Source organism: Ovis aries, chromosome 16, assembly GCF_016772045.2.
Source record: "Ovis aries strain OAR_USU_Benz2616 breed Rambouillet chromosome 16, ARS-UI_Ramb_v3.0, whole genome shotgun sequence".
In the NCBI taxonomy this organism is placed as follows: Eukaryota; Metazoa; Chordata; class Mammalia; order Artiodactyla; family Bovidae; genus Ovis; species Ovis aries.
This window is the reverse complement of record NC_056069.1, coordinates 57,719,747-57,745,729: the sequence shown is the minus strand read 5'-3', so window position 1 is coordinate 57,745,729 and position 25,983 is coordinate 57,719,747. Positions and strand designations below refer to the sequence as shown.

Below are 25,983 nucleotides of genomic sequence, written 5' to 3'. Positions count from 1 at the left end.
CATTTTATCTTTGTTAAGCATGCATTTCTGCAGTTCTAACATTGATCATCAGGAGCAGCAGACAGGAACTCTTTGTCCCTTGTTGGTTCACATAATAGAAATCCAGTTGCATGGCCAGCATCAGGACCAGTTTGAACTGGTTTATGTCTTGGTGGTTTATGTTGAACTGGTTTATGTCTTCCTGGGTGGCTCAGTGGTAAGGGAGCTGCCTGCCAGTGTAGGAGAAACTGGAAATGTTGGTTCAATCCCTGAGTTGGGAAGATCCCCTGGAGGAGGGCATGGCAACCCACTCTAGTGTTCTTGCCTAGAGAATCCCATGGACAGAGGAGCCTGGTGAGCTACAGTCCACGGGGCTGCTAAGGGTCAGACACGACTGAGCAGGCATTTACCACGTTCTTACCTGACTTCTTTCTGGTTTTCTGCTTTGCTGTGTTTGTCTTGATGGTAAGGTGGGTGCTCTTTTTTGATACAGTTTGGTGGCTAACAAACCCTAGAGTTGTATTCCAGAGAGATAAGGTGAATACCTTTCCCCTTACAACTGACAACTGTGACCACTTACCTGCCCCTCTGTATCTGCCTGGTCAGTCACTGGGCAGTGAGGATGGGCTCATGTTGATTGGCTTAGGACAGGCGGAGCTTCCTGCTGGAGCCAGAGTTGGATTCACTGTCACCCAATCACGACAGAGCAGCCCAAAGCCAGGGGGGTGGGATGGATTCAGAGTGGGGGCAGTCACCATCCTCAATGTGCTACTTTGGGCTCTCCTTCCTTCCAGTTCTGATGGAGAAGGATTCTGCTCTCTGTGAAGTACTACATTGCTGCCATTCACATTTTCTCATTTGCTTTGTGTTCAGAGATGCATTGTGTCAAGAATGGTTGCTTCTCCTCCTATGAAATAGAAGAGAACTGTGGCTTCCCACTGTGGTTCCTAGGAAAGCTTCTCTTACCCCAAGGAAAGTAGAAGAGATGGAGGAAGAGAATAATGATACTCTTAGGGAGCGTGTGGAAGGTAATAGAATGGGATCTTTCATCTGGGGACTAAGAAGAGCACACTGGGCAGGCCAAGTCCAAAGTCACATGGTCAGAGGCAGGACACAGTGGTGAAATAAAGCAGCTGTGATTTGGTGACATAAATATGTGTGTATATATATATATTTGTATATTTCCCTAATGCCAGAGTATTTTTATGTATTGGGGTGTGTGTGTGTGTGTGTGTGTGTGTGTGTGTGTGTGTGTGTGTATGTGCCTGTATGTGTGTTAGTCACTAAAGTTGTATCTGACTTTCTGCAGCCCCATGGACTGTAGCTTGCCAGGCTCCTCTGTCCATGGACTTTCCTGGGCAAGAATACTGGAGTGGGTTGCCATTTCCTTCTCCAGGGAATCTTTGCAATACAGGAATCAAATCCAGGTCTCTTGCATTGGAGGCAGATTCTTTATCATCTGAGTCATCAGGGAAATCATATATATATACACACACACACATATACATGTATATAACATTATATATGATAATATATACATATATAATTTTAAAAAATTTATTTTTATTTATTTATTTGGCTGTGCTTGGTCTTAGCTGTGACAAGAGTGATCTTCGATCTTCATTCCTGGGTGCAGGATCTTTCATTGTGGCATGTGAACTCTTAGTTGCGACATGTGGGATCTAGTTCCCTGACCAGGGATTGAACCCAGGCCCCCTGCATTGGGAGCTCAGAGTCTTAGCCCACTGGAGCACCAGGGAAGTCCCTTATATATATTTATTTATGTATAATTTCTATTCAGCAGAAGAAGGAAGAAGTTGGTTAAGAACTCCATCTCTCCCACTTGTCTGTTAACTTGCAGAATCTTGGTTTGTGGTTGTAAAGTGGTTTGTAGCTTTGCAAGAGGGTTGATCTCTTTTTGAGTCAAGGAGGAATAGAGAATGTGGGAGTGGAAAGGGGTCTTGAAGATGACCTCCTCCAATGTCTCTCTTCCTGGTCCGAGGTGACATACTCTTTGTTGCTGAAAAGTCTTGAGTAGCTTCCTCAGGGGCACCCAACTAGTCAGGGACTCATCTGAGCTTATCTGAACATTTGACTTATCTGAGCATCTGAGATATGAGTTCTGATTTCTTCACTTAAGTGCTTTCTTAATCTTTAATGTCTGCATTTTCTTGGTGGTAGGAAAGCTTGCTTGTTGTAATCTTCTTTGCCAGGCAGGGCAGTCTGAATCTATTTTAGTTCCCTTGACAGAATCTTGATGACATATTTGGTGACATAAATATGTGTGTGTACATATATATTTGTATGTTTCTCTAACTTCTGCCCATGAGTTCCTAATAATTGGACATGTCAGATGTGAAACATAGTAAAATTCTAAGATCGTCTTGTGTTGAATAAGATTAAGATTTAAAATGCATAGCCCTTCCCCTCCCCCTTTCACTATTGGTAGACTTACTGCTTATGTGTGAAAGGAGGATAGTGAAATGCCTTTTAAGAATTTATTATTCGGTGTTAGTCACTCAGTAATGTCTGACTCTTTGCGACTCCATGGACCATAGCCTGCCAGGCTCCTCTGTCCTTGGAATTCTCCAGGCCAGAATACTGGAGTAGGTAGCCATTCCCTCCTCCAAGGATATTCCCAACCCAGGGATCGAACTCAGGTCTTCTGCATCGCAGGCAGATTCTTTACCATCTCTGCCACAATTCAGAATTTTCACTAATTTATATAGATCATCATTGATATTTAAGGTAAACACATATAAACATGCTTTGTATAAAATCCCTGAAGTCAATGAGTGGCCACAGGGTACAAAGGTCTGTAATTGTCAGAGTGAACTGGGTTTGAGCAACCACAAAATATTACTGTTGAGAGGTAAAGTCTGTATTTTCTCCATTCTTCCCTGTCCTCAAGATCCTGCGGGAAAGTAACCTCTGTCACCAAGATGGCTTGATCATGGAATTGTGTCAAACGTGGTGCCTGGCACATGGGACATTGAATGAGTGAGTGGGCGAATCAGAAGAGGTACTTATGACTTTATTCTCACTGAGACTCTTGATGTCAGGGAATGAGCATGTGGCTTTGAATTTACCCTCAGATCCTGCTGAAACAACCTTGAACTTCAAAAAGAACCCTTGTCTTTCCCTGCCCATATGGTTTAGCCAGGCATGGTCTTCTCATGATCTTTGGGGCACAGCAGCCCTTCAGAACTTTGATGCAAATTGTAGTGTTGTTATTAGCATAAAACTGTCTTCTGAATGACTTATAGGACGACTGAAATTCTTATGCCGACGCACGTACCCTTTAGCCTGTCCCTGGTCTGATCCTCTCATTACTCTGCTCAGAAACCCAGCTGTGAAGCACCATCTGTCAGCAGCAGCAGCAGCATCTGTCTTAGTGTCAGCTGACATCTGTGTTAGCTCTGGAGGCATTGCCTGAAGGCCCTTAGGTGGGTGTGAGTCTTGGGGGAGCAGGCTCCGCCTTAGTGCCTTTAGTGAAATATTGCCTGACCTTTTCAACTTAAAACTACCCATGATGGTGTGCCAAGTGCTTGTTTTTTCGAATGCTGAAAGACTTTTTTAGGACTCCTGCATTCCATGATGCATTAAATCTTACGGCTAATCTTCCTTTTCCTCTCACAGTAATACTGCCGTGCAGTGAGACTTGAATCAATGCTCAAATGATAGATTTGGGGTAGGATTTTCAGCTTTCTGCTTAATTCTGCAGAAAATAGTGCTGGAGAATCTACTGGGTTGAAGAGTGTCCTCCCTCTCCCTTCCTGAAACGTCAGAATGTGACCTTATTTGGGAATCAGGTCCTTACAGGTATGATTATTAAGATGAGGGCACACTGGGGCTTCTTTGGTGGCTCAGATAGTAAAGAATCTGCCTGCAATTCAGGAGACCTGGGCTCGATCCCTGAGTTGGGAAGATCCCCTGAAAAGGGAATGGCTACCCACTCCAGTATTCTTGCCTGGAAAATCCCATAGGCAGAGGAGCCTGGCGGGTAACAGTCCATGGGGTCACAAAGTCAGACAAGACTGAGAGACTAACACACCACACTGGAGTCGGGTGGAGTCAATTCAGTAAGGCTGGTGTCCTTATAAGAAGGGATGCAGAGTCACATAAAAGGGAGGTGGCCATGTGATGACTGGTGCAGACTGGAAATATGCTGCCACAAACCAGAGAATGCCAAGGATTGCTGGCAACTGGGAGGAGCTAGGAGAGAGGCAGGGAACAGATTCTCTCTAGAGCACGGCTCTTCTGGCACCTTAATTTCAGACTTCTAGTTTCTAAGATCATGGGACAGCAAACTTGTTTTATTTTAAGCCATTTGGTTAGTGATAATTTGCTACAGCATCCCTAGGAGCTAATACAGAGTACTATATAGCAATAGTCCCCAACCCCCAGGCCATGGGCCAGTATAGATCTGTGACCTGTTAGGAACCAGGCTGCACAGAAGGAAGTAAGCAGTGGGCAAGTGAGTGAAGTCTCATCTGTATTTAGGAGCGCCAATCCTACTGTGGACTGTGCATGCCAGGGATCTAGCTTGTGTGCTCCTTGTGAGAATCTAATGCCTGATGACCTGAGGTGGAGCTGAGACAGTGTTGCTAGCACTGGGGAGCAGCTGCCACTGTCTTCCATCACCCCCAGATGGGACCATCTAGTTGCTGGAAAACAAGCTTAGGGCTCCTACTGATTCTGCATTATGGTGAGTTGTGTAATTATTTTATTGTATATCATAATGTGATAACAGAAATAAAGTGTACAATAAATGTAATGTGCTTGAATCATTCTAACACCATCTCCCCAACCCCCGCCAATCTCTGGAAGAGTTATCTTCCATGAAACGTCCCTGGTGCCATAAGGTTGAGGACCACTACCATAAAGTTTGTCACCACTGCGAATATGTATGAATTTTTAATTTCTGTTTTGTGCAGTCAACACATAGCCGTTATGTGAAGACTGTCTTTTGGTGTAACAAAGATTTAAGTGGTGCCCGTAGGAAGGTGTAGTATTTATTAGGAAACATGAACAGGGCTATTCCATTAGGAATACGTTTCCGGTGTATTTGCTCGGTGGATCCTTCACTCACTGATGCCAAGTCATTTAACACATGGGTACCGAGTGAGCGTAGCATGCCAACCCCTGTGCTTGCTTTAGAGAATAGAGCAGTGAATAGATTTCACTGTAGTAGATTTCAATGTATGAAATCTACCTTCGTGAAGTTGAAAGTCCAGTAGAGAAGATAGACATGATTGTTTACGATCAACCTACATAATTTTAACATCATTATAAAAGAAAACAGCAGTCACACCACGCAGTGATGAAATTTTGTGAATCAAAGTGTTTGAGATTATCACTGAATGATTTAAAACCTTATATGTGCATGGGGATGACCCAGAAAGATGTTATGGGGAGGGAGGTGGGAGGGGGGTTCATGTTTGGGAATGCATGTAAGAATTAAAGATTTTAAAATTTAAAAAAATTAAAAAAAAAAAAAGAAAAAAAAAACCTTATATGTTTAAAATATTTACACCTTAATGTTTAAAACCTTATACTGCATTTATGTTCAGTTCTACTTGTGTATCTGTGTTTTACTTCCCCACCCAATATAGACTGTCTTGTTTTTTTTTCTAGTGCTAATCACAACTCTTCACATACAGTAGGTTTAGCATGTAGTTGTTGAATTAAATTGGATTATTGATTAATGATAAAAATAGGGAGGGTGGTTAATAGTAATTAACACCACTAAGTATCTATTATACCTTATGAGCAATTGACTTATTGACCTTATTTTATTCTCATAGTTGTGCTATGAGTTTATACCTCCTGGTATTCCATTTTACAGGGTTTCCAGGTGGCACTAGCAGTAAAGAACTTGCCTGCCAGTGCAGAAGACATGAGAGACTTCAGTTCGATCCCTAGATAGGGAAGATCCCCTGGAGGAGGGCAAAACAACCCACTTCAGTATTCTTGCCTGGAAAATTCCATGGACAGAGGAGCTGGCGGGCTTCAGTCAATAGGGTCGAAAAGAGTTGGACACGACAGAAATGACTTAGCATCCTTGCACGTCATTTTACAGGTGGAGAAATGGAGATTCTTGGAAAGCAAGAAAGCTTCCTCCAGCTCAACTGGCTCAGTTCAGTTCAGTCGCTCAGTCATGTCTGACTCTTTGTGACCCCATGGACTGCAGCACACTAGACTTCCCTGTCCATCACCAACTCCTGGAGCTTGCTTAAAATCATGTCCATTGAGTCAGTGATGCCTTCCAACCATTTCATCTTCTGTTGTCCCCTTCTCCTCCTGCCTTCAATCTTTCCCAGCATGAGGGTCTTTTCAAATGAGTCAGCACTTTGCATCAGGCGGCCAAAGTACTGGAGATTCAGCTTCAGCATCAGTCCTTCCAATGAATATATTCAGGACTGATTTCCTTTAGGATGGATTGGTTGGATCTCCTTGCAGTCCAAGGGACTCTCAAGAGTCTTCTCCAACACTACAGTTCAGAAGTATCAGTTCTTTGGCACTCAGCTTTCTTTATGGTCCAACTCTCACATGCATTCATGACTATTGGAAAAACCATGGTTTTGACTAGATGGACCTTTGTCAGCAAAGTAATGTCTCTGCTTTTTAATATGCTGTCTAGGTTTGCCATAGCTTTTCTTCCAAGGAGTAAGCATCTTTTAATTTCATGGCTGTAGTCACCAACTGCTGTGATTTTGGAGCCCAAGAAAAGAAAGTCTGTCACTATTTCCATTGTTTCCCCATCTATTTGCCATGAAGTGATGGGACTGGATGCCATGATCTTAGTTTATTGAATGTTGAGTTTTAAGCCAACTTTTTCACTTTCCTCTTTCACTTTCATCAATAGGCTCTTTAGTTCCTCTTTGCCTTCTGCCATAAGGGTGGTGCCATCTGTGTATCTGAGGTTATTGGTATTTCTCCCAGCAATCTTGATTCCAGCTTGTGCTTCATGCAGCCTGGCATTCCACATGGTGTACCCTGCATATAATTTAAATTAGCAAGGTGATAATATAAAGCCTTGACATACTCCTTTCCCAATTTGGAATCAGTCCTTTGTTGCCTGTCTGGTTCAATCAGCTAGACAGCAGCAAAGCCAGGTTGTGGTCCAGGCAGTGGGTGTTCAAACTGCACACACACTGCAAGGTGGCACCTCATGCTTTACTCACACTTGTAGCCATCCTGCTGAGTTCCCTGGATGGGTTTAAGGGAACTGTGTCAAAATCATGCATCTTTCTTCTTTTTCTTTTTAGTAATCACAGCCTCCAGGAACAATGCAGAAAAGATTGGCTTTAACTGAGATTTTTGTCTAAGAATATGTTCTTTCTTCACCAAGGTAAAGAGAGTGGCGCTGAGATGTAAAATGATTGCTGCTCAACCGAAATCATTTCTCCTGAATTCTTTCTGTCTTTAGCCTTTGGCTTCTAAGCTAACATCACTGAAATGATGAAGTGTCCTGCAGGGTCCTGTGTGGTTGAGCCTGGGCTTGCATTTCACATCGTGGTTTCCCTTGTGTGGTGTTGGAGCGGGGACACCCCCTCCTGAGTTGTCTGCCTGGAGGCTGAAGCTCTTGCCTCTGCTAGAGAAGACATGGACTGTCCCCAAAAAGGAGAGAAAGGGGCCATCCCCAGGCATTCCCTGGCAGTCCAGCTCCAATCAGCATCCCACAGGCTTTGGAAGAAGGAGCTGTGCTCAGCCGAGCTTTGCAGCAGGTATGTGTTCAGATCCCAAAGCCCTGTGCTGCTCTGCTATTGTCTGTGATGTGGGCCAGCTGGAAGCTCACCCCGGAAGCCGCCACAGGATTGGAAGTGAATGGCTCCAGAGGAGCTGCTGCCTCAGCAGTGGGATTGTCCATTTCTCTCCTGGAAGAACTCTGTGTACTCTGTTCTCCTGCCCTGGCTCCCGCCACAGCCCTCAGGATCTGATTTCAGCTAGAAACAACAAGCACCAGAAGTTTCTAAGTTACAAACTGCCAGTACTGAAGCCAGGCCTCTGTCAAGGCAGCATCAGTCACAATAGCTACAAGGTAGAAACATGTGAAGTGCCCATCAGTGTACCCCGAAACGTGGAACATACACACAATGGAATATTATTTGGTCGCAAAGAGGAGGGACGTACGACTTGGATGAACCATTGAAAATATGCTAAGTGAAAAAAAAAAAAAAAAGCAAAGGATGAAGATTGCATGACTCTATCTATAGGAAATATCCAGAATAGGCTAATTCATAGAGATGCAAAGCAGGTAGAAATCTCTACCAGGGACTGAAAGAGGGAGGGATGGAGGTTTATGGGGCTGTGATACAGAATTTCTATGTCAGGTAATGGGAAAGTTGTGGAAACAGTAGTGATGGGTGTACAACACTATGAGTGGATATCTCTGAATTACAAGTAAAAAATAGTGAAGATGGCAAATGTTATGTTATATATATTTTTAAAAAATACTGAAAGAATGTCAGCCCCCTGAAGCAAATCTTACATTTCTTAGCAAAGAGGAAAATGCTGAAAACTGTCCTAGGCTTTTCTCAGGATGGACATAAACCTGTGAGAACTGTGGCCTCTTAGGAGAAGGGCCTGGCATATGGCAGCATAATGTAGGTGCTCAGTTAACCGATCTTGGTCTCTGCCCCAGATCACCCTCCAGTTACACCGTGTGAGTCCTGATCATTGAGCCTGAGGTCACTTGTTAGGTACTTTGGGAAAAAGGGAGTAAAGAAAGTTCCAGTTAGGACATTAAATGGCTTGATAGGAAAAAAAAAAAAAAAGACTCAAAACATGACTCTGAGATCTCTCTGTTTCTTTTCCTTTCTCACTGTTGTGCTCCTTAGATTGTGCTTTCAACCCTCACAAGGAAAGAACAAAAAATAGGAGAAGCAAAGCAAAGGACACCATCTACTGTTTTCCACTCACAATAAAGTGAAACAGGGGCCTGGTATTTGATACCTCCTCATTTCACTCTCCATCAGTATCTCCAACTCTGGAGAACTCATCTATAAAATTCTCGTTGGCCTGAAAGAGCTAATATGCTTCAAGAATATGTGTTCAGTTTCTTTCCAAAAGCTAATATGCGCCTGGGCCAGGGATTAGGCCAGATCATTCTTTGAGATAACTAATATTATTATTCTGTACATACAGACATTTGAACCGTGGATCAAAGAAGATAAGAAACTATCTCAAGATAACAATCAGGAAAATAACAGTGAATTCAATACACAAACATGACCCACTGCTCCCTTGATCTAATTCTGAGAAAAAAGAATTCTCTTTCCTTTAGTGTGGACATTTGATATTAAATAAGGTTCTTGGGGTGTACCTGCAGCAGCCACTTGGAATCAAGGTACCTGAGAGAAACAGTCAATAAAGGGGCTAAGGCCCCCACCACATGTGTCCATGTGCTCCTTTGTGCATTTCCTGGCAGGGGTCCTTGACCGAAATCCGCTGGAATGAATTTGATGCATCTAATCTGGCATTGATAAAGGGAATCAGTTTTGCAAGGGATTTATTGGACTCTTAAGAATGTTAGAAAACATAGGACCCCACTGATTCATTTTTGTTATGTAGTGATTGATCTTTTCTCTTCCCCCCCTTTGCCTTCCTCATGTTGTCAATAATAACAATGGAACATCTGTCTTGTTTTAAACATCTGCTTTTGCACAGTCAGCTTGGGCACTGGGAAAGAAAAGAAAAGATACTTAGTGTTGCAGTTTTATACATGGAGATTTTTATATTAAAAGAGATTTGAAATCCTGTTCAAATAGGATCCTCATTTAATGAACATCTTTTCAGACATTGGGAGAACCTGGCACCCTCTAACAGAAAGCCTGAAGGGATCTGTGATTGGGATCAAATTCTTCGGCTAACATGCTTAGGTTAACAGTGCACCTCAAGTCCCTGAAATGATGGACCCGCTGGCTAATTTGTCCATATGGTGGTTGAGATTCACAGAAGTGTATGCTCACCTGTTACAGGCAACACCTACCAACCTCAGTGCATTGTTAGTCTTCGCTTTCTTTGATGTTTATATATTTGATACCTAATTGTTTGTTCAATTGCCCTCATTTAGGCTTCTAGCCCACTTGGGAGGAAATTCAATAAAGAGCAAAATTTTACTTTACCAAATCCGACCAGCACAGTTTGGATATGCTAACCACCCCTAATGGGGGTTTTGGCCATTGATCAAATAAACAAACTTTCATGTAGCAGTTGGATAGAGAGCAGAATTGCCAACTTTGTTTAAGCTTGAGGGATTTTTACTAGATCTATAACGCATGTAGAATTTAATTTATAAGCATACATAATATTTATTTGCTATTATATATGCATATATAGTCAAATAATAATTAGTGTTTTACATTTTATTTCTTATTTCCTGATACAAATTGAACTGTGATCATTGGGTCAATATTAAACGATCACGCAGTGGACTCTCTCCAGGACCGGATGTGACTGAATGCCTTTATAAACCATAGCTCATAGCAGCCTCTCCCACCCTGAGAGGTGGGGGTATAATTCCCCTATTTTTAATAGAGGAAATGAGTAGTTGGTTTTTTATTTGTTTTTATCTCTGTTTTATGGATGAAAGGCAGTGAAGCTTAGAGAGTCTGACAGATCTTCTTCCAGGCATGGTGCATGGCAAATACGGATTTTCAATTCCTGTGGGTCTGACACCGTGATAGAAAGTTGTCTGTGTCAGCCTGGCCAGGCCATAGTACACAGTTATGGAATCTGATACTAATCTAGGTTTTGTCATTAAAGTGATTTATAAATGTGATTACCATCTGCTGTTTTAGTTGACTTTAAGTTTACCTTTGATAATGACCATTGACCATTGGACAGTGGGCCTTCAGTCCGATCACTTTAAGGCCTTTAAAGTAAAATGTGAGGTTTATTGGAAAATAAATAGTTTTGCCTCGAGGCTGCAGCATTAACTCCTACCTGAGTTTCCATCCTGCTTGCGCGCCTACCCTACATACAGATTCCCAACTTGTGAGCTCCAACTATTCTGTGAGCCAATTCCTTTAAATCTCTTTCTCTTTGACTCTGTATCTATATATAGTATATTATATGTATATGTGTATGTATAATATAAATTGTAAATATATAATAATAGATCTTTTATAATGTATATTTTCAATATATATCATCCCCTGGTGGCTCAGAGGTTAAAGCGTCTGCCTGCAATGCGGGAGACCTGGGTTCGATCCCTGGGTCAGGAAGATCCCCTGGAGAAGGAAATGGCAACCCACTCATGTATTCTTGCCTGGAGAATCCCATGGATGGAGGAGTCTGGAGGGCTACAGTCGATGGGGTCACAAAGAGTCAGACATGACTGAGCGACTTCATTCACTTTATTTTCAATATATATGTGTCATATATATATGTATAAATATTGGATTGGCCAATATTTATATGAGGTAATGGAAAAATCCAAATGAACTTTTTGGTCAACTCAGTATCTCATATATATGAATATATGAAAATCCCATATATATATATACTATAGAAATGATTCTATAATTTCCCCTGATCCTGACATGTATCCTAATGGGAGATATTTACACTTTTATCAGTTCTGTTTCTCTGGAGAAGCCTGACTGATACACACAGCAAAGCCTGGGCACCATGACACCCATTTGTATAAAGTGCAAGAGTTTTCCATCTTCACATTACCAGGAGATGAAACAAGATTTAGTTTGAGAGACTTGTCCATGGATATGTATGTGGTTTGGAAATGGTAGAGCAGGGTTTTGAAGCCAGAGACTCCAGACATTTGTACTTGAAACATTCAAAAGCACAGATCATTCCAGTTGCATGAGCAACTGGCAGCCATGATGGATACAGGACACAGTGACTGGTAGGTGTGATGGTCGCCGAACTGAGCACTTTGCCTGGTACTCCTGTGTTCTCGGTACGGCTTTCTGCAGAGGTCAAGGCATTGGTCCCCAAGAGAAACTACTGTGTGCTTCTCCCCCTGCATGTGAAATGGGTAGAGATGATGGGAATGACAGAATTGTTTCAGAGCGATAAGTCATGAGTGATGTACAGTGGCAAGAAGAAGCAACAGCCATTTGAGGTCCCTGCTCAGGTGATATCACCAATGAACTTGGATTCTTCCATTACTGTCAACCTTAGCAAACAAAATCCTGAAGCTCTTTCAACGCAAGCCCATTTGTGCTTTTCTACATTGTCCTTTCATAGACTGTAAACTCTCTCCATCCAACTGGGTTATGTACCACTGTGCAGAGAAGACTATTCGAAAACAGTGTTTCTCAGCTGCGTGTAAGAATCTAGATCATAATTTGTGGCCTGAAAAGAGTTCATTTGGGATGTAATTAACTGGGCATTGTTTTAGTTTTCTATTGTCACGTAACAGATTATCATGACTTTAGCAAAGTTTACAACAAGATACATCTATTCTTTCGCTGTTTCCTTGGCTGAGAATTCAGGGCTTGGGTCAGCTGGGTCTTTTGTTCAGGATCTTGCAAAGCTGTCATCAAGATGTTGGCCTGGTCAGCTTTCTCATCTGAAGTTGGATCCTCTTCCAGGCTCATGTAGGGTTGGTAGAATTTATCTCCTTGCAGCTGTAGCATGCATGATGGTTTGCATCTTCAAGAGAAGGAGCAAGAGTCTGTCTCCTCTAGGCTCTATAAAAGGGTTTACTTAGGTATTTAGGTCAGGCCCACCCAGGATAATCACCCTTTTGATTAAAGTCAATGCTATAGGAAATTTAATTACATCTGTAAAACCCTCTTACCATTGCCATGTCCTGTGGTTTAGTAACAAATTGCAAATTCTGTCCACACGTAAGGGGAGCAGATTACCAAGGGCATGGACACTGGCTTAGCCTGTTCAGGCTGCTTACAACAAAATACCATATACTGGGTGACTTATAATGTTAACAGATATTTAATTCTCACAGTTCTGGAGGCTGAAAAGTCTGATATCAAGGTGTCTGGTGAGGAGCTGCTTCCTGGTTCATAGATGGCCATCTCTTCCCTGTGTCCCTACATGATAAAAGGACAGGGGGTCACTCTGGGATCTCTTCAATAAGGGCACTAATCACACTCATGAGGGCTCCACTCTTGTGATCTAATCACCTCCAAATACTATAATCACCTCCTAAAACTATCATACTGGAGATTAACTTTTAACACAGGAATTTTTGGGAACACGGCCATTCAGTCTGCAGCAGGTACCATGGAGATCATCTCAGAATTCTGCCCAGTGGTCACTGGCACCTCCCTCCTTATACAGTGTGTGCCCTATTTGTAGACTTTCATTCCCTGGTGGCTCAAATGGTAAAGAATCCACCTACAGTGCAGGAGACCCAGGGTCAATCCCCAGGTCAGGCAGATCCCCTGGAGAAGGAAATGGCTATCCACTCCAGTATTCTTGCCTCGAGAATCCTATGGACAGAAGAGCCTGGTAGGTTATAGTCCGTGGGGTCACAAAGAGTCAGACATGATTGAGAGACAAAATGTTCAGCAGTATTAATGTATTGACATATGTTCAAATTTAAAGTTAGAAGAGCAGAAAGTCAGTTGTCAGCTGAGGTTAGGTTATTTAGGCCAGGATTTCTCAAGTTCAGCCCAGTTGATGCTCTGGTCTGGATTATTTTTCTAAAACTGTGGGGTGCCGTCATACACATTGTAAGACATTGAGCAGCTTCCCTGGCCTCTACCCACTAGATGCCAGTAACACACCTTCCCCCACTGGGACAATTAAAACGAAACCAGTCATTGCCAGATGTCCACTGGAGGAGGAGGCATCCCCATTTAAGAAGCCCTGCATTAGAAGAACAAAGCAGGTTTTTTGTTTGTTTTAACGAAGAACCCATTAAATTAGGGAATTTGTTTTTTTAAGGCAATGCAGCTGTTTGGAGCCAGCAGGCTCTTGCCCATTGGATGATGCCTCATTCCTAGATTTGCGTTCGTCATTTACCAGAAAATGTATGGTTTATAGTTGCAAAGAAAAAATTAATACTGTAGATGTGTCTCCCACTCATACTCTCTTATTCACATATATGCCAAAACTATATTACGTTATCATGTTTGACAATACCTTATAATCATCTGAGTTTATAGTCAAGCCATATTATAATAGGGCTTTAGCTCTGTTATGGCATGGGTCAGATATTTCCCCAAAGATATTTAATGCATGAGGCCAGAAAACTAATAAACTTTATTCGTAGTGTTACGGCTCCTTTCTTGGAAACGAGTGATATGGCTTGGTGTGAGATGGAGTGGAAGGCACAGTCCAGTTCTGAAATGACAAATTTCAAAAGCTCCTCGTTCTTGTTTTCTCTAGGCAAAGGCAGCTCAAGCATCTCATCCGACGTGAGTTCAAGTACAGATCACACGCCGACCCAAGCCCAGAAGAATGTGGCTACCAGCGAAGGTAGGCATCTGGTCTTCATTATCTCCTGTGCTCTCGTCACAGTGCTGGCTGTATTTGGAAGACATAAAATGTGTGAGTCTCAGATCTGTTCTGCCGAGTGGGAGCATATGAGATTCTCAAAAATGGGAAGGCCAAGGTTTTCTCTTTTATTGCATTGTTGTCAATGTCTACTAAAGTTGTTTTGGTGCAGTTTAAGGTAAATGCTGTCATTTTATCAAAGTATAATAGGCTGACTTTTGGGAATGTTTGTGAATGATGTCTTGTTTTTCAGTATGGGAAACATTATGATTGTAAAATCCTTCTGCTCGAGCTGAAAGTTCCGGCAAGATCTTTTGAAATAGGCACACCTGGAATTCGTGATTTTGATAATGGGAAGGTCATAGTTGTGTGATTTGTAGAACCTGAACCAGTCCCCAATATTGGGGAGTAGGAGAAGAGGTTTGTTTGATTCTTTAAAAAATTAAGTGAGAATTCCTGCTTGTCAGAATGAAGATGAGTTGCACTGGTGTTCTTGATGAAGAATTTGACTATATGTAGTAACACGTGGTGGAATTTAACTGTTTCCCAGTAGTTGAGAAGCTTTTCAGTTATACTTATTTGTTTGAGTGTGGAAATAATTGGTTCTGTAGTAGTTATTTGGTAAAAAGTTGACCCAGTTATGGACTCAGCTCCTTTTATGTTAATATGAAACACACAATTAAATGACTTCTTTTTTGAAGAAGAATTCTTTCTAAATGAATGGTTGAATGAAGGTCTGTGGAAGACACGAATGCCATTTGTAATGAAAGACTTGTGGGGTGTCAGCTGATTCCTCATGACACTATATAGAGCCTGTGGAAATGCATTTCCAGTCCTTGTTTCAGAAGCTTAGTTTCTGCTGTTTATAATATCAGAAAGTGTACGCATAGCCTGGTGTTGGTCATTTAAGCTGTTAGATTGTTCTTGGTCTGCACTACACGTTTTACATTAATGATGATGGTTTACTTCTGTTGTGTGTGTCTTCTTTGGGTATTCTTTGACTTGGGGTGTTTCATATAAAAGTTAACTTCTCTGAGTTAATTATCCCCAGACCGATGGATAAATATATTTTACAACTGGGTTGTATTCCTTTGTATTTAATGCCTTAGCATTGTTTTACCACAGTGTATGGCAAACAGATTGGTGTGTTCTTCTCAATGCAATAAAGAATCAGGTAGCAGTCCAAACTTAATTTTCTGCCTGTTAATTCAAATGTGGGGATTAGATTATTTTTGAAATTCAGTTAAGGTAATGTGCGAATCAGGTGAATTGATTCTAGCCAATGGATTTAAGTTCTCTTATTTTTTGCTCCGTTTCAGAAGTAGAAAATGCAAGAATATATGAGCTATGTTGCCAAGGTTGGGACTATGGGGTTTCAAGCATTTAAAAAATGTCTGCTTTTTGTGCTTCAAAATAAACTATAGAGATTCAAATTTTTCATTTCTATTTTGCCTTTTTCTTAGGAAGATGCTTTCGGTGTAGGCTCAGCCAGTGTTTTAAACATTTTATTCACAGTGCATTTTCAGGAGAGAAAAATAAGAAACTGTGATATTCATATGAAACAGAATTTTTAGCAACTGGGCTAAATTGGTATGAAATTTTTTTCTGAAGTCTTAAGTGGAAGTACTTTATCCTACTATCCATTTTTTGCTTATCTGAAAAAAATCTAAACAAATGCGCTGTTTTGCTGTTTATTTGCATGAATCCTTTTTGTTGCTGCTTTTCCATCAGTGAAAATTTTTAAATATTACAAAATGAATTTGATGTGGATATTAGTTGCATTAAAGTGTGTTTCAGGGTTGTTTGCCACAGAATGGCCTCATACTATGGGTCTGTTTTTTTAAGATGGAAGCGTAATAGCCAGTGCCCATTTCCTCAGTTTACAAATGACAGAGCCCAGGTCCACCTCTCAGGATAAGTGATCAGAGCATCACATTCTTTGACCTCCACAAGGTGGATTTATCTGTTTCATGTCGGTTTCCTCCTACTGGAAAATGCCTAGGTAACCTCTCTCTGCAACACACGGCAAAAGAAAACAAAAGGTGGACACTGGTTTCCTATACACGCCACAGAAGAGCACATTGAAAATGCTTCTTTGATTCTCTTTCCACAGTTTTCTAGAATTATATTTAACCTTTGATATTAAACCAAATTGATTGTGTGGTTGCCCAGTTTTTCAGAAGCTGTTTGATTATGGTTATTTTCTTCAGTCCTTTGACCCTGTTATGATTTTTCTCCTTTGAATTCAAGGATATTGTCTTCAGGAAGCATAGCGAGGATCCTCAGTTTAAGAGTCTGAATGATACTGATTTCTAAACATGGTATCTATTGTGGAGGATAATATTCAAGTTTCCTGCAGCTTTTGAAAACTGTGGCCATCCCTGTAATAGCTGGGTTTGGAAGCATTCTGGAGCAGTGTTGGACTTCTCCCTGATGGGCTGGATGGGGAGGGTGTTACATCGTTCCCTGGGTAGTGTGTGTGTGTGTGTGTGTGTGTGTGTGCATGTGTGTGGGTACATACATGTATGCATTTGTGTCCGGCCTCTACAAGATGGCTGATGGTATAGGCACTGTCTTTTACTGGGAAACGTGGGCGACCCCTCTGTTCAGTGTATACTGGGAAATAAACTGAGGTCCTGGGAGTGGGGGGAAGAGAAGGACACTCAGCATACACACTGACCTGGGGCCGGCGGTGGGAATGGCGAATAATTGTAAACAGGCATGAGGGATCCTTTTGGGGAGATGACAGTTTTCTAAAATTGGATTGTGGTGATACAAATAGTTACACAGCTCAGTAAACTTACTAGAACTCATTGATTTAAACGTGTGAAAATGGGTTTGGGGGAGCTGCTGCCTGACCTTCAGACCCCAATCTAATCCATCACAAAGTGTTCTTCTCATGTGCTGGCTTCCAACTCTGAGAGGAGGTCATACACAGTGGTGAGAGGCTGAGTCTTCGCTGTACAAATTGCCAAGTTGTGGCTAAAAGTTTCTCCTGAGATGCCTTGGGGCCAGAACTGGCCTGAAATCTGTCATAACAAATCCCTGAAGCAGCGGGGCTCATGGCTCAGCCTGTGGTGCCCGGTCAGGGTGGACCCATCATGGTACCTGCATATTCTCACATGAAGCTCTGGAAGATGCGAGGGATTACAGACCCACAGATTTCCCAATCTTTTAATTGATTAATTTATTTTTTAGCTTTTCTTGGACAGGCAGGACTAATCTCATCTCAGGTTTGAAACATTTTCTCACCCAACCCTAACAGTTGAGGCGTCATATTTATTCACTCTTAAGTCAGTTTCTTTGCTAAGGACTTATAGCTTTGCTATCTATCTCAAGTTCCAAGTTAAGATTCACTTTGGGTCATAATCAGGGTCATAAGGCTGTACCCCTAGGAAGATGGCCCCAGATGGTGATACAATTTGACTTTAATACAAAAGAGAATGGTAGAGTTTACCTGATTCAGTGTTCTGTTCCAGAGTCTCATGCAAAACTTTTATGAGTTGTAATTTTGTGACTCTAAAGCCACATCTCTTCCAAGGAATTAACAGCCTGCAGTGTTTTCTCTCTGATAAGGTATAAGCTTTCTGTAAGTCCTGTTCTATTTCTTGTAACAGTTTAAGTTCCTGATTTCCTGACACTGTAAGGTGTTTGGGTTCAAGTGTAGAAAGCTAGAGAATTTCCATTTCCCCCCCCCCCCAACAAAATCTCCATTCGAACATTCCAACTGAAATAACTGAAGCTGAAAGTCACTCCGTTGTGTTGACTCTTTGTGACCCCAGGACTGTAGCCTTCCAGCTTCTCTATCCATGGGATTTTCCAGGCAAGAATACTGCAGTGGGTAGCCATTCCCTGATCCAGGAAATCTTCCCTACCCAGGGACTAAACCTGGGTTTCCTGCATTGCAGGCAGATTCTTTACCACTAGCTAAGCTGAAGCTTAATTCTTTCCAGTTGTGTTATTATTCTTTCCCTTCCATGTTTTTCAGTCTATCTCATCCACAGAATGTTTCCTCTTGTATAGGAAAGGATGGCCTTTGACCTTCAGGTCTTTGAAATCACATTCAGCTGTGAGCAGAATCAATCAACTTTAGATTAGATCATGAAGAAGCTTCCTAGAAATAGGAAGCTGAGTTTGGGCTTCTTTCTTGGAATGGGGTGCAGAGGGGGATGAGGGTGTGGCTTTAAGGATGACATCTCAAATACCACACCTTCCCTTGAGCTGGGGAAAAATGAAATATCTAGTTCAAAGACCAAATGCAGTTGGCTGCTGAGAAGTCAGCTTCATTAAGCTGCTTTTTAATCATGTTCAAATTCAGGTATTGAACTCCCTGACAACACAATTTATCAGTGTGATGACTGTTTATATGTGTTGGTTTTCAAGCCAGACAACCATGGAATCAGAGAACTTTTAGAGCTATAAAAAGCCTTGGCAATTTTCTGATCTAATATAGTCATTTTACAAAGAAATACCTGTGACCCAGAGAAATGAAGAGACTTACTCAAGTTCAGTTCAGTTCAGTTGCTCAGTTGTGTCCGACTCTTTGTGACCCCATGGACTGCAGCATGCCAGGCCTCCCTGTCCATCACCAACTCCCAGAGTTTACTCAAACTCATGTCCATTGAGGCAGTGATGCCATCCAACCATCTCATCCTCCGTCATCCCCTTCTCCTTCTGCCCTCAATGTTTCCCAGCATCAGGGTCTTTTCCAGTGAGTCAGCTCTTCATATCAGGTGGCCAAAGTATTGGAGTTTCAGCTTCAACATCAGTCCCTCCAATGAACACCTAGGACTGATCTCCTTTAGGATGGATAGGTTGGATCTCCTTGCAGTCTGAGGGACTCTCAAGAGTCTTCTCCAACACCACAGTTCAAAAGCATCAATTCTTTTGCGCTCAGCTTTCTTTATAGTCCAATTCTCACATCCATACATGAGCACTGGAAAAACCATAGCCTTGACTAGATGGACCTTTGTTGACAAAGTAACGTCTCAAGATTACACACCTGATACATTGTCAAGTAGGAGTCTGACACAGTCATGTTTTGGTGAAAGATGTTCCAATTAGAAAAAAGCATAACCTGTAAAAACGCTATGGCCTTTGAGCATGAAGCCATTTAACTCTCGTTTGTCTGCCTGTTCTCTTGCTGCCTATTTGTGAGCTTGTTGTAGAGTGGAGGCAAGGTATTTAGAAGGGTTTGAGAAAGATGGTGGAGCCCCTGTAGGTCAGTCCTTCCAGTGGGAAGGGGGTAGCTGCTTCGAATAGTAAAAGGATTTCAACCTACTTGAGTACATTCACTTCTGGAGATGTAAACACTCCCTTTGCATCAGCTCATGATTATAAAACAGCCTTCAATAGATTCGTATAACATTACTTTGTGAAATTGTCCCTTTAACTCCCTGAAAGAAGTTCATTTAAAAATGTTTCATCTGAACCATGTGAAATGAGTTAATTTATAAAGAATTGGTGGTGATATTCTTTCTGCAACCCTAAAATCACCAGTTTATTTATATATTTCCAGGTTCTCATGTTTTCAGTGCCCGAATTAAACCAATTTTAAATAGACTTATTTTGAAAATGCCCAGGCATCTGGCTTTGTTTTTATTCTCTTTGTCTTCTTTATATTATCTTCGTTTTACTTCTTGCATGTGTTCCTCAGACAACATTCACATGAGTCATTCAGGAAGAAAAGGATAAAGGTTTTAACTTAAGGTAGATTCTGTTTCTCAAAAAGCCTTTTTGACTATCCAACAAATTCAACAAACATTTTGGGGACACTTATTCCAGGCTCTTACTAGTACTTTTGTGAACATTGTTGCATTCAAATTTGTTTCATCTTCCTGCTTCTCTTGTAAAGCAGGCCTAAATGTTTCCATTTGGTAGATGAAAACAGAGAGACTGGGAAAGAATCCGGGAGGCCCAAAGTCATGTAAAACTTGTTAAGTAGCAAAGATAATCTTCCAACCTGACTGCTAACATTTATTGTTAATGTCTATTTTGTACATGCCATTATAAAGTTTTGAGCATTTCGTACTAATCATTGTTATAAGTCTACATCAAAGTGTATTTTGAAAGTGCTTGTGAGAAGTACCTTTCCAAAAGCCAGCTCATAATCATGTCTTAATCGCCAGCCTTATACATGGAAACACTTTGCTGGTTCTTGTATAATCTAGACATTGACTTCAAACCCTCAGTTATAGAAAGCAAAAGTCAAACATTGCAAGCTGCTTTTATATTGCACTGTTGAAGTTTTAGTTTCCCAGGAACCATAACTGTGTCCTAACAGACTTCACCAGACAGAGTTAGGGTTTGAAACTGATATGTAAGTTAATCTTGATATAGGGTCTATAGTGTATGTAATATTAAAGTAGTGGATAGTCATATTGCTTGTTTTCCCCTTAAAACTAAGCCAGGGAATTATTCTTAAATTGGAAATGCACACAAGTGGTAGATATCAATCTTAGACCATGTGCCTTGGAAGACTGGAAATGTATCATGAAGCAGTCTATTATAGTTGAATGAAATTCTATCTGTAACACAAGAGAAGCAGAGTGATAACATAGGAAGGGGACTATAAAGATCTGGAGAAAGAAAATGACAATGAACAAATCTTTAAAAAATATATAAATTTTATTTCTCTCTCATATGCAAGAGTACTGAGGGTTTGCATCCAGAGCTGCTATGAAGGTTCTCCTAGAGGAGAACATAGGCAAAACACTCTCGACATAAATCACGGCAGGATCCTCTATGACCCACCTCCCAGAATACTGGAAGTAAAAGTGAAAATAAACAAATGGGACCTAATTAAAATCAAAAGCTTCTGCACAACAAAGGAAACTATAAGCAAGGTGAAAAGACAGCCTTCAGAATGGGAGAAAATAATAGCAAATGGAGCAACTGACAAAGAATTAATCTCAAAAATATACAAGCAACTCCTGCAGCTCAATTCCAGAAAAATAAACGACCCAATCAAAAAATGGGCCAAAGAACTGAACTGACATTTCTCCAAAGAAGACATACAGATGGCTAACAAACACATGAAAAGATGCTCAACATCACTCATTATCAGAAAAATGCAAATCAAAACCACAATGAGGTACCATTTCCTGCCAGTCAGAATGGCTGCTATCCAAAAGTCTACAAACAATAAATGCTGGAGAGGGTGTGGAGAAAAGGGAACCCTCTTACACTGTTGGTGGGGATGCTAACTAGTACAGCCACTATGGAGAACAGTGTGGAGATTCCTTTAAAAACTGGAAATAGAACTGCCATACGACTCAGCAATCCCACTTCTGTACATGTACACCGAGGAAACCAGAATTGAAAGAGACACATATACCCCAATATTCATTGCAGCACTATTTATAATAGCCAGGACATGGAAGCAACCTAGATGTCCATCAGCAGACGAATAGATAAGAAAGCTGTGGTACTTATACACAATGAAGTATTACTCAGCCATTAAAAAGAATACATTTGAATCAGTTCTAATGAGGTGAGTGAGACTGGAGCCTATTATACAGAGTGAAATAAGCCAGAAAGAAAAACACCAATACAGTATACTAACGCATATATATGGAATTTAGAAAGATAGTAACGATAACCCTGTATGCAAGATAGCAGAAGAGACACAGATGTATTGAACAGTCTTTTGGACTCTGTGGGAGAGGGAGAGGGTGGGATGATTTGGGAGAATGGCATTGAAACATGTATATTATCATATGTGAAATGAATCGCCAGTCCAGGTTTGATGCATGATACAGGATGCTCTGGGTTGGTGCACTGGGATAACTCAGAGGCATGGTATGGGGAGAGAGGTGGGAGGGGGGTTCAGAATGGGGAACACATGTACTCCCGTGGTGGATTCATGTCAGTGTATGGCAAAACCAATACAATATTGTAAAGTAATTAGCTTTCAATTAAAATAAATACATTTATATTAAAAAATTTAAAAAAATAAAAAGTAAAATAAAATAAAATTATTTTTCTAAAAAAATATATATTATATATATATTGTATTTCTCTCTCATATGTAAGAGGACTGAGGTTTGCATTCAGAGCTGCTATGGAGGTTCCTTGGTCATCAGGGTTTGTTTTTTTTGGTTTGTTGGCTTTTTTTTGGTCACGAGGCATATGGGATCTTAGTTCCCCAACCAGAGATTGGATCTGCACCTTCTACAGTGGAAGCACAGAATCTTAACCACTGCACCATCAGGGAAGTCCTGAAATCTCATTTAAAATAGTTATAAATTGACATTTACCCAAGTTGGAAGGTAAGATGGGGGACCTTGTGGGGAGAGAGATTCCAAAATCAGAACTGGTTTTTAGGAGCTTTTGTTTGGTGTATAAGGAAGGTGATAACCAATTATTATAGAATTTGTTTTGCCTTTACAAATTAAATTTTAAACTTAACTCCCTCTGATAATTTTAGGGTCATTTAGGAATGCTTTGCAAGACTTTAGCTCTTGAGGCTTAATGCATTTTGGTAATTAAATTAGGAACTTACTGCTTCCTGATCAAATTTCCTTTATTGTTGAAGCTATTGCTTAATTGGAAGTTAGGTGACGTTTGAAAAACTGCACCAATTACACCTAGTGAGCTGAGCCTTTTATAGACTCAATGTGCCCAATTTAATAAGGAAGTCACATTTTCATCTGAGGATTAGTTTAAGTAGAGGAAACCCCATCAGCTCAGTATCCAGAAAATGGTTATGTATAGCCTAGAAATGTACATTGAAATTATAAATACTGTCTCAGACTCAAGAACTAAGTTTAATTTCTTGAGGGAATTATCTTCCCAAATGAATTGCCCGGAATGGCAAAAATGTCATGTAATAGTCTCAGAAGGAAATTAGGCTTCTGTATTAGTGTGTGTGTGTGTGTGTGTGTGTGTGTGTGTGTGTGTGTGTGTGTGTGTGTGTGTGTTTAAGGACATTTAAAAGTAATACTTAATTGAGATGTCCAAAGTTTCTCAGTGCCTTTATATAGAGTTAAGAGAAAGAAAGAAATAAAAAATTCAGTTCAGTTCAGTCTCTCAGTCGTGTCTGACTCTGCAACCCCATGGACTGCAGCATGCCAGGCCTCCCTATCCATCACCAGCTCCCAGAGTTTACTCAAACTCATGTCCATTGAGTCAGTGATGCCAGCCAACTATCTCATCCTCTGTCATCACCTTCTCCTCCTGCCTTCAATCTTTTCCCAGTATCAAGGTCTTTTCCAATGAGTCAGTTCTTGGCATCAGGTGGCCAAAGTATTGGAGTTTCAGCTTCAGCTTCCAATGAATATTCAGGACTGATTTCCTTCAGGATGGACAATATTTTAATGCCATGTCTGAAACTATTCTATGTTTATTTCCTTCACCTATGTTTTGTCATTTGCAAAATAGCACTCAAGTAATCTATTTATTTCAACCATAGGCATTCTGGTTCATCTAAGGTACAACTAGCTATATATGCAATAAAAGCTTAGATTCATTCCTAAGGTGCTTATCAGTGATTTCAGTAGTTTCACTAGATGAGAATTTATGAAAGGATGGAATCTAGGTTCAAATACATTTGTTTCAGCTCTGACAGGGTTTGCTGCTGCTGCTGCTGCTGCTGCTGCTGTTAAGTCTCTTCAGTCATGCCCGACTCTGCAACCCCATAGATGGTAGCCCACCAGGCTCCCCCGTCCCTGGGATCCTCCAGGCAAGAATACTGGAGTGGGTTTCCATATCCTTCTCCAATGCATGAAGTGAAAAGCGAAAGTGAAGCCGCTCAGTCGTGTCCGACTCCTAGAGACCCCATGGACTGTAGCCTACCAGACTCCTCCGTCCATGGGATTTTCCAGGCAAGAGTGCTGGAGTGGGTTGCCATTGCCTTCTCCCTGACTGGGTCTACAAAATGTTACTTACAAACTGGTGGCACAGAGAACAGTCACTACCCTTAGATGTGTTTTCTTCCACCTGAAGAATTTCCAAAATGAATTTTGGTTTTAATTTATTGGATTCATAAGGAGCATCCAACCTGCAGCTCTTGAATCCTCATCATCCTCTAGTGCCATAATGATTACCCTTTCCAATATTGCTGTTAGTTATTTGGTTCCCTGTGGAGTTCAATTTTATGACAAGATCCACTGCTTCCAAAACCTTCACAAATGCTGGCAGAAATAAGCAATTAGGAGCAGTTAAATAGTAACTTGGGTGGTATGGGGTTGTGTCCCAGCAGGTAATCTGAAGAAGTGCAGTAGCTGGGAGGAGCTGAGCAAGGTGTCCTGGTAGCCTAGGACTTAGCTTTTGCTGTGTGTGTACAAGGCGGAGGATGGAGAAGGTGATGAGCACAGTATGTAAGAGTGTGAAGAGTTTGGGAAAATCTGGGCTCATGTAGAGAAAAGTGGAGGCTTCTAAACAGACTCTTCTCTGGCTGCATTGAAAGTGAAAGTGTTATTTGCTTAATTGTGTCTGACTCTTTGTGACCCCAGGGACTTGTAGCCCGCCAGGGTCCTCTGTCCATGGAATTTTACAGGCAAGAATACTGGAGTGGGTAGCCATTCCCTTCTCCAGGGGATCTTCCTGACCCAGGGATCGAACCTGGATCCCCTCATTGCAGGCAGGTTCTTTACCATCTGCTTCGAGCATCCAGTCTTTCACTAAAGCAATTAATTATGGAGTGGCTACGTATTCCTTGTACTGGGTTTTCCGTGGAGCCCATGCAGTTGGAGTGGTCAGTGACAAACAGGCTATCATTCTATGCCGCTGTGCACCCACCAGGTTTGCTTGGGTTGTTCGGAAGGTTTCACACTACAAGACTGCTTTCTGAGCTCATCTAAGGCAAAGAAGGAATAGGGAGGAGGTTGGGAACCAATGTTTTAGGACAAATATCCTGATGTTGGAAATATTTGCCCTTTACAGTCATGGACAGCATCTGACCTTAAAAGTCAGGTTAACATGTCTGTTTACTTCCTTTTTGACCAGGAAATTACTTCCTGAGGATAAACGAACTGCCTCAGGAAGTCCCTGACTTCCCAAGGCTATTAGGCTGATTAACAAATAGTGAGAGAAAAGCACTCAAGTGTGTAAAGGACATTACATTATATGTATTCCTAAAAAGAAACGTAGAAAATCCACATTTTGGAGGGAATGATATACAAGTAATTTAGAAATTATTTGTGATCATTAAGAGGTGATTGAAAAATTGTAACAAGGAGTGTGGTCTGTGGGAAGCGGATGGTAACACAGTTATTAATTGGAAATGTAGCAAGGAGTTTTCCGCTGTTTATAACTGGGACTGCCTTCCAGGGTGGAATGGACGGTATACTGGAGGACGTTTGGGCTTCTGAATAGCTGCATGTGTCTATTTATGTGAGTTTCCCCATGTGGTCTTTAGAAAACTAGATTCCTCTGAGCAGCAGACAGATTCTGGGCTTCGAAGCAAGGAGACAGAGGGGGACTCCAGGAGACGGAAGAGAAAGATGATGGGAAGAAGAAGAAATAGTGTAGCTGGGGAGTGATTCCAGCGCTTCCAGTGATTACACTTGGACACTGGTGCCCAAAGTGACACTGTCCCATGTCCCTGAAAATCTCTAGTCAGTCTTTCCCAAA

The 25,983-nt window shown here is 41.3% G+C and overlaps 1 protein-coding gene across 1 annotated transcript in view; it reads left to right on the top strand.

The window, feature by feature from the left end:
• FBXL7 (F-box and leucine rich repeat protein 7) overlaps window positions 1-25,983 on the top strand; it is a 460,347-nt gene that overhangs the window by 111,348 nt on the left and 323,016 nt on the right. Inside the window, exon 2 of the mRNA XM_027980156.3 lies at window positions 14,302-14,391. Within this exon, the coding sequence (XP_027835957.1) occupies window positions 14,302-14,391 (90 nt within the window). The remainder of the gene's footprint in view (window positions 1-14,301; window positions 14,392-25,983) is intronic.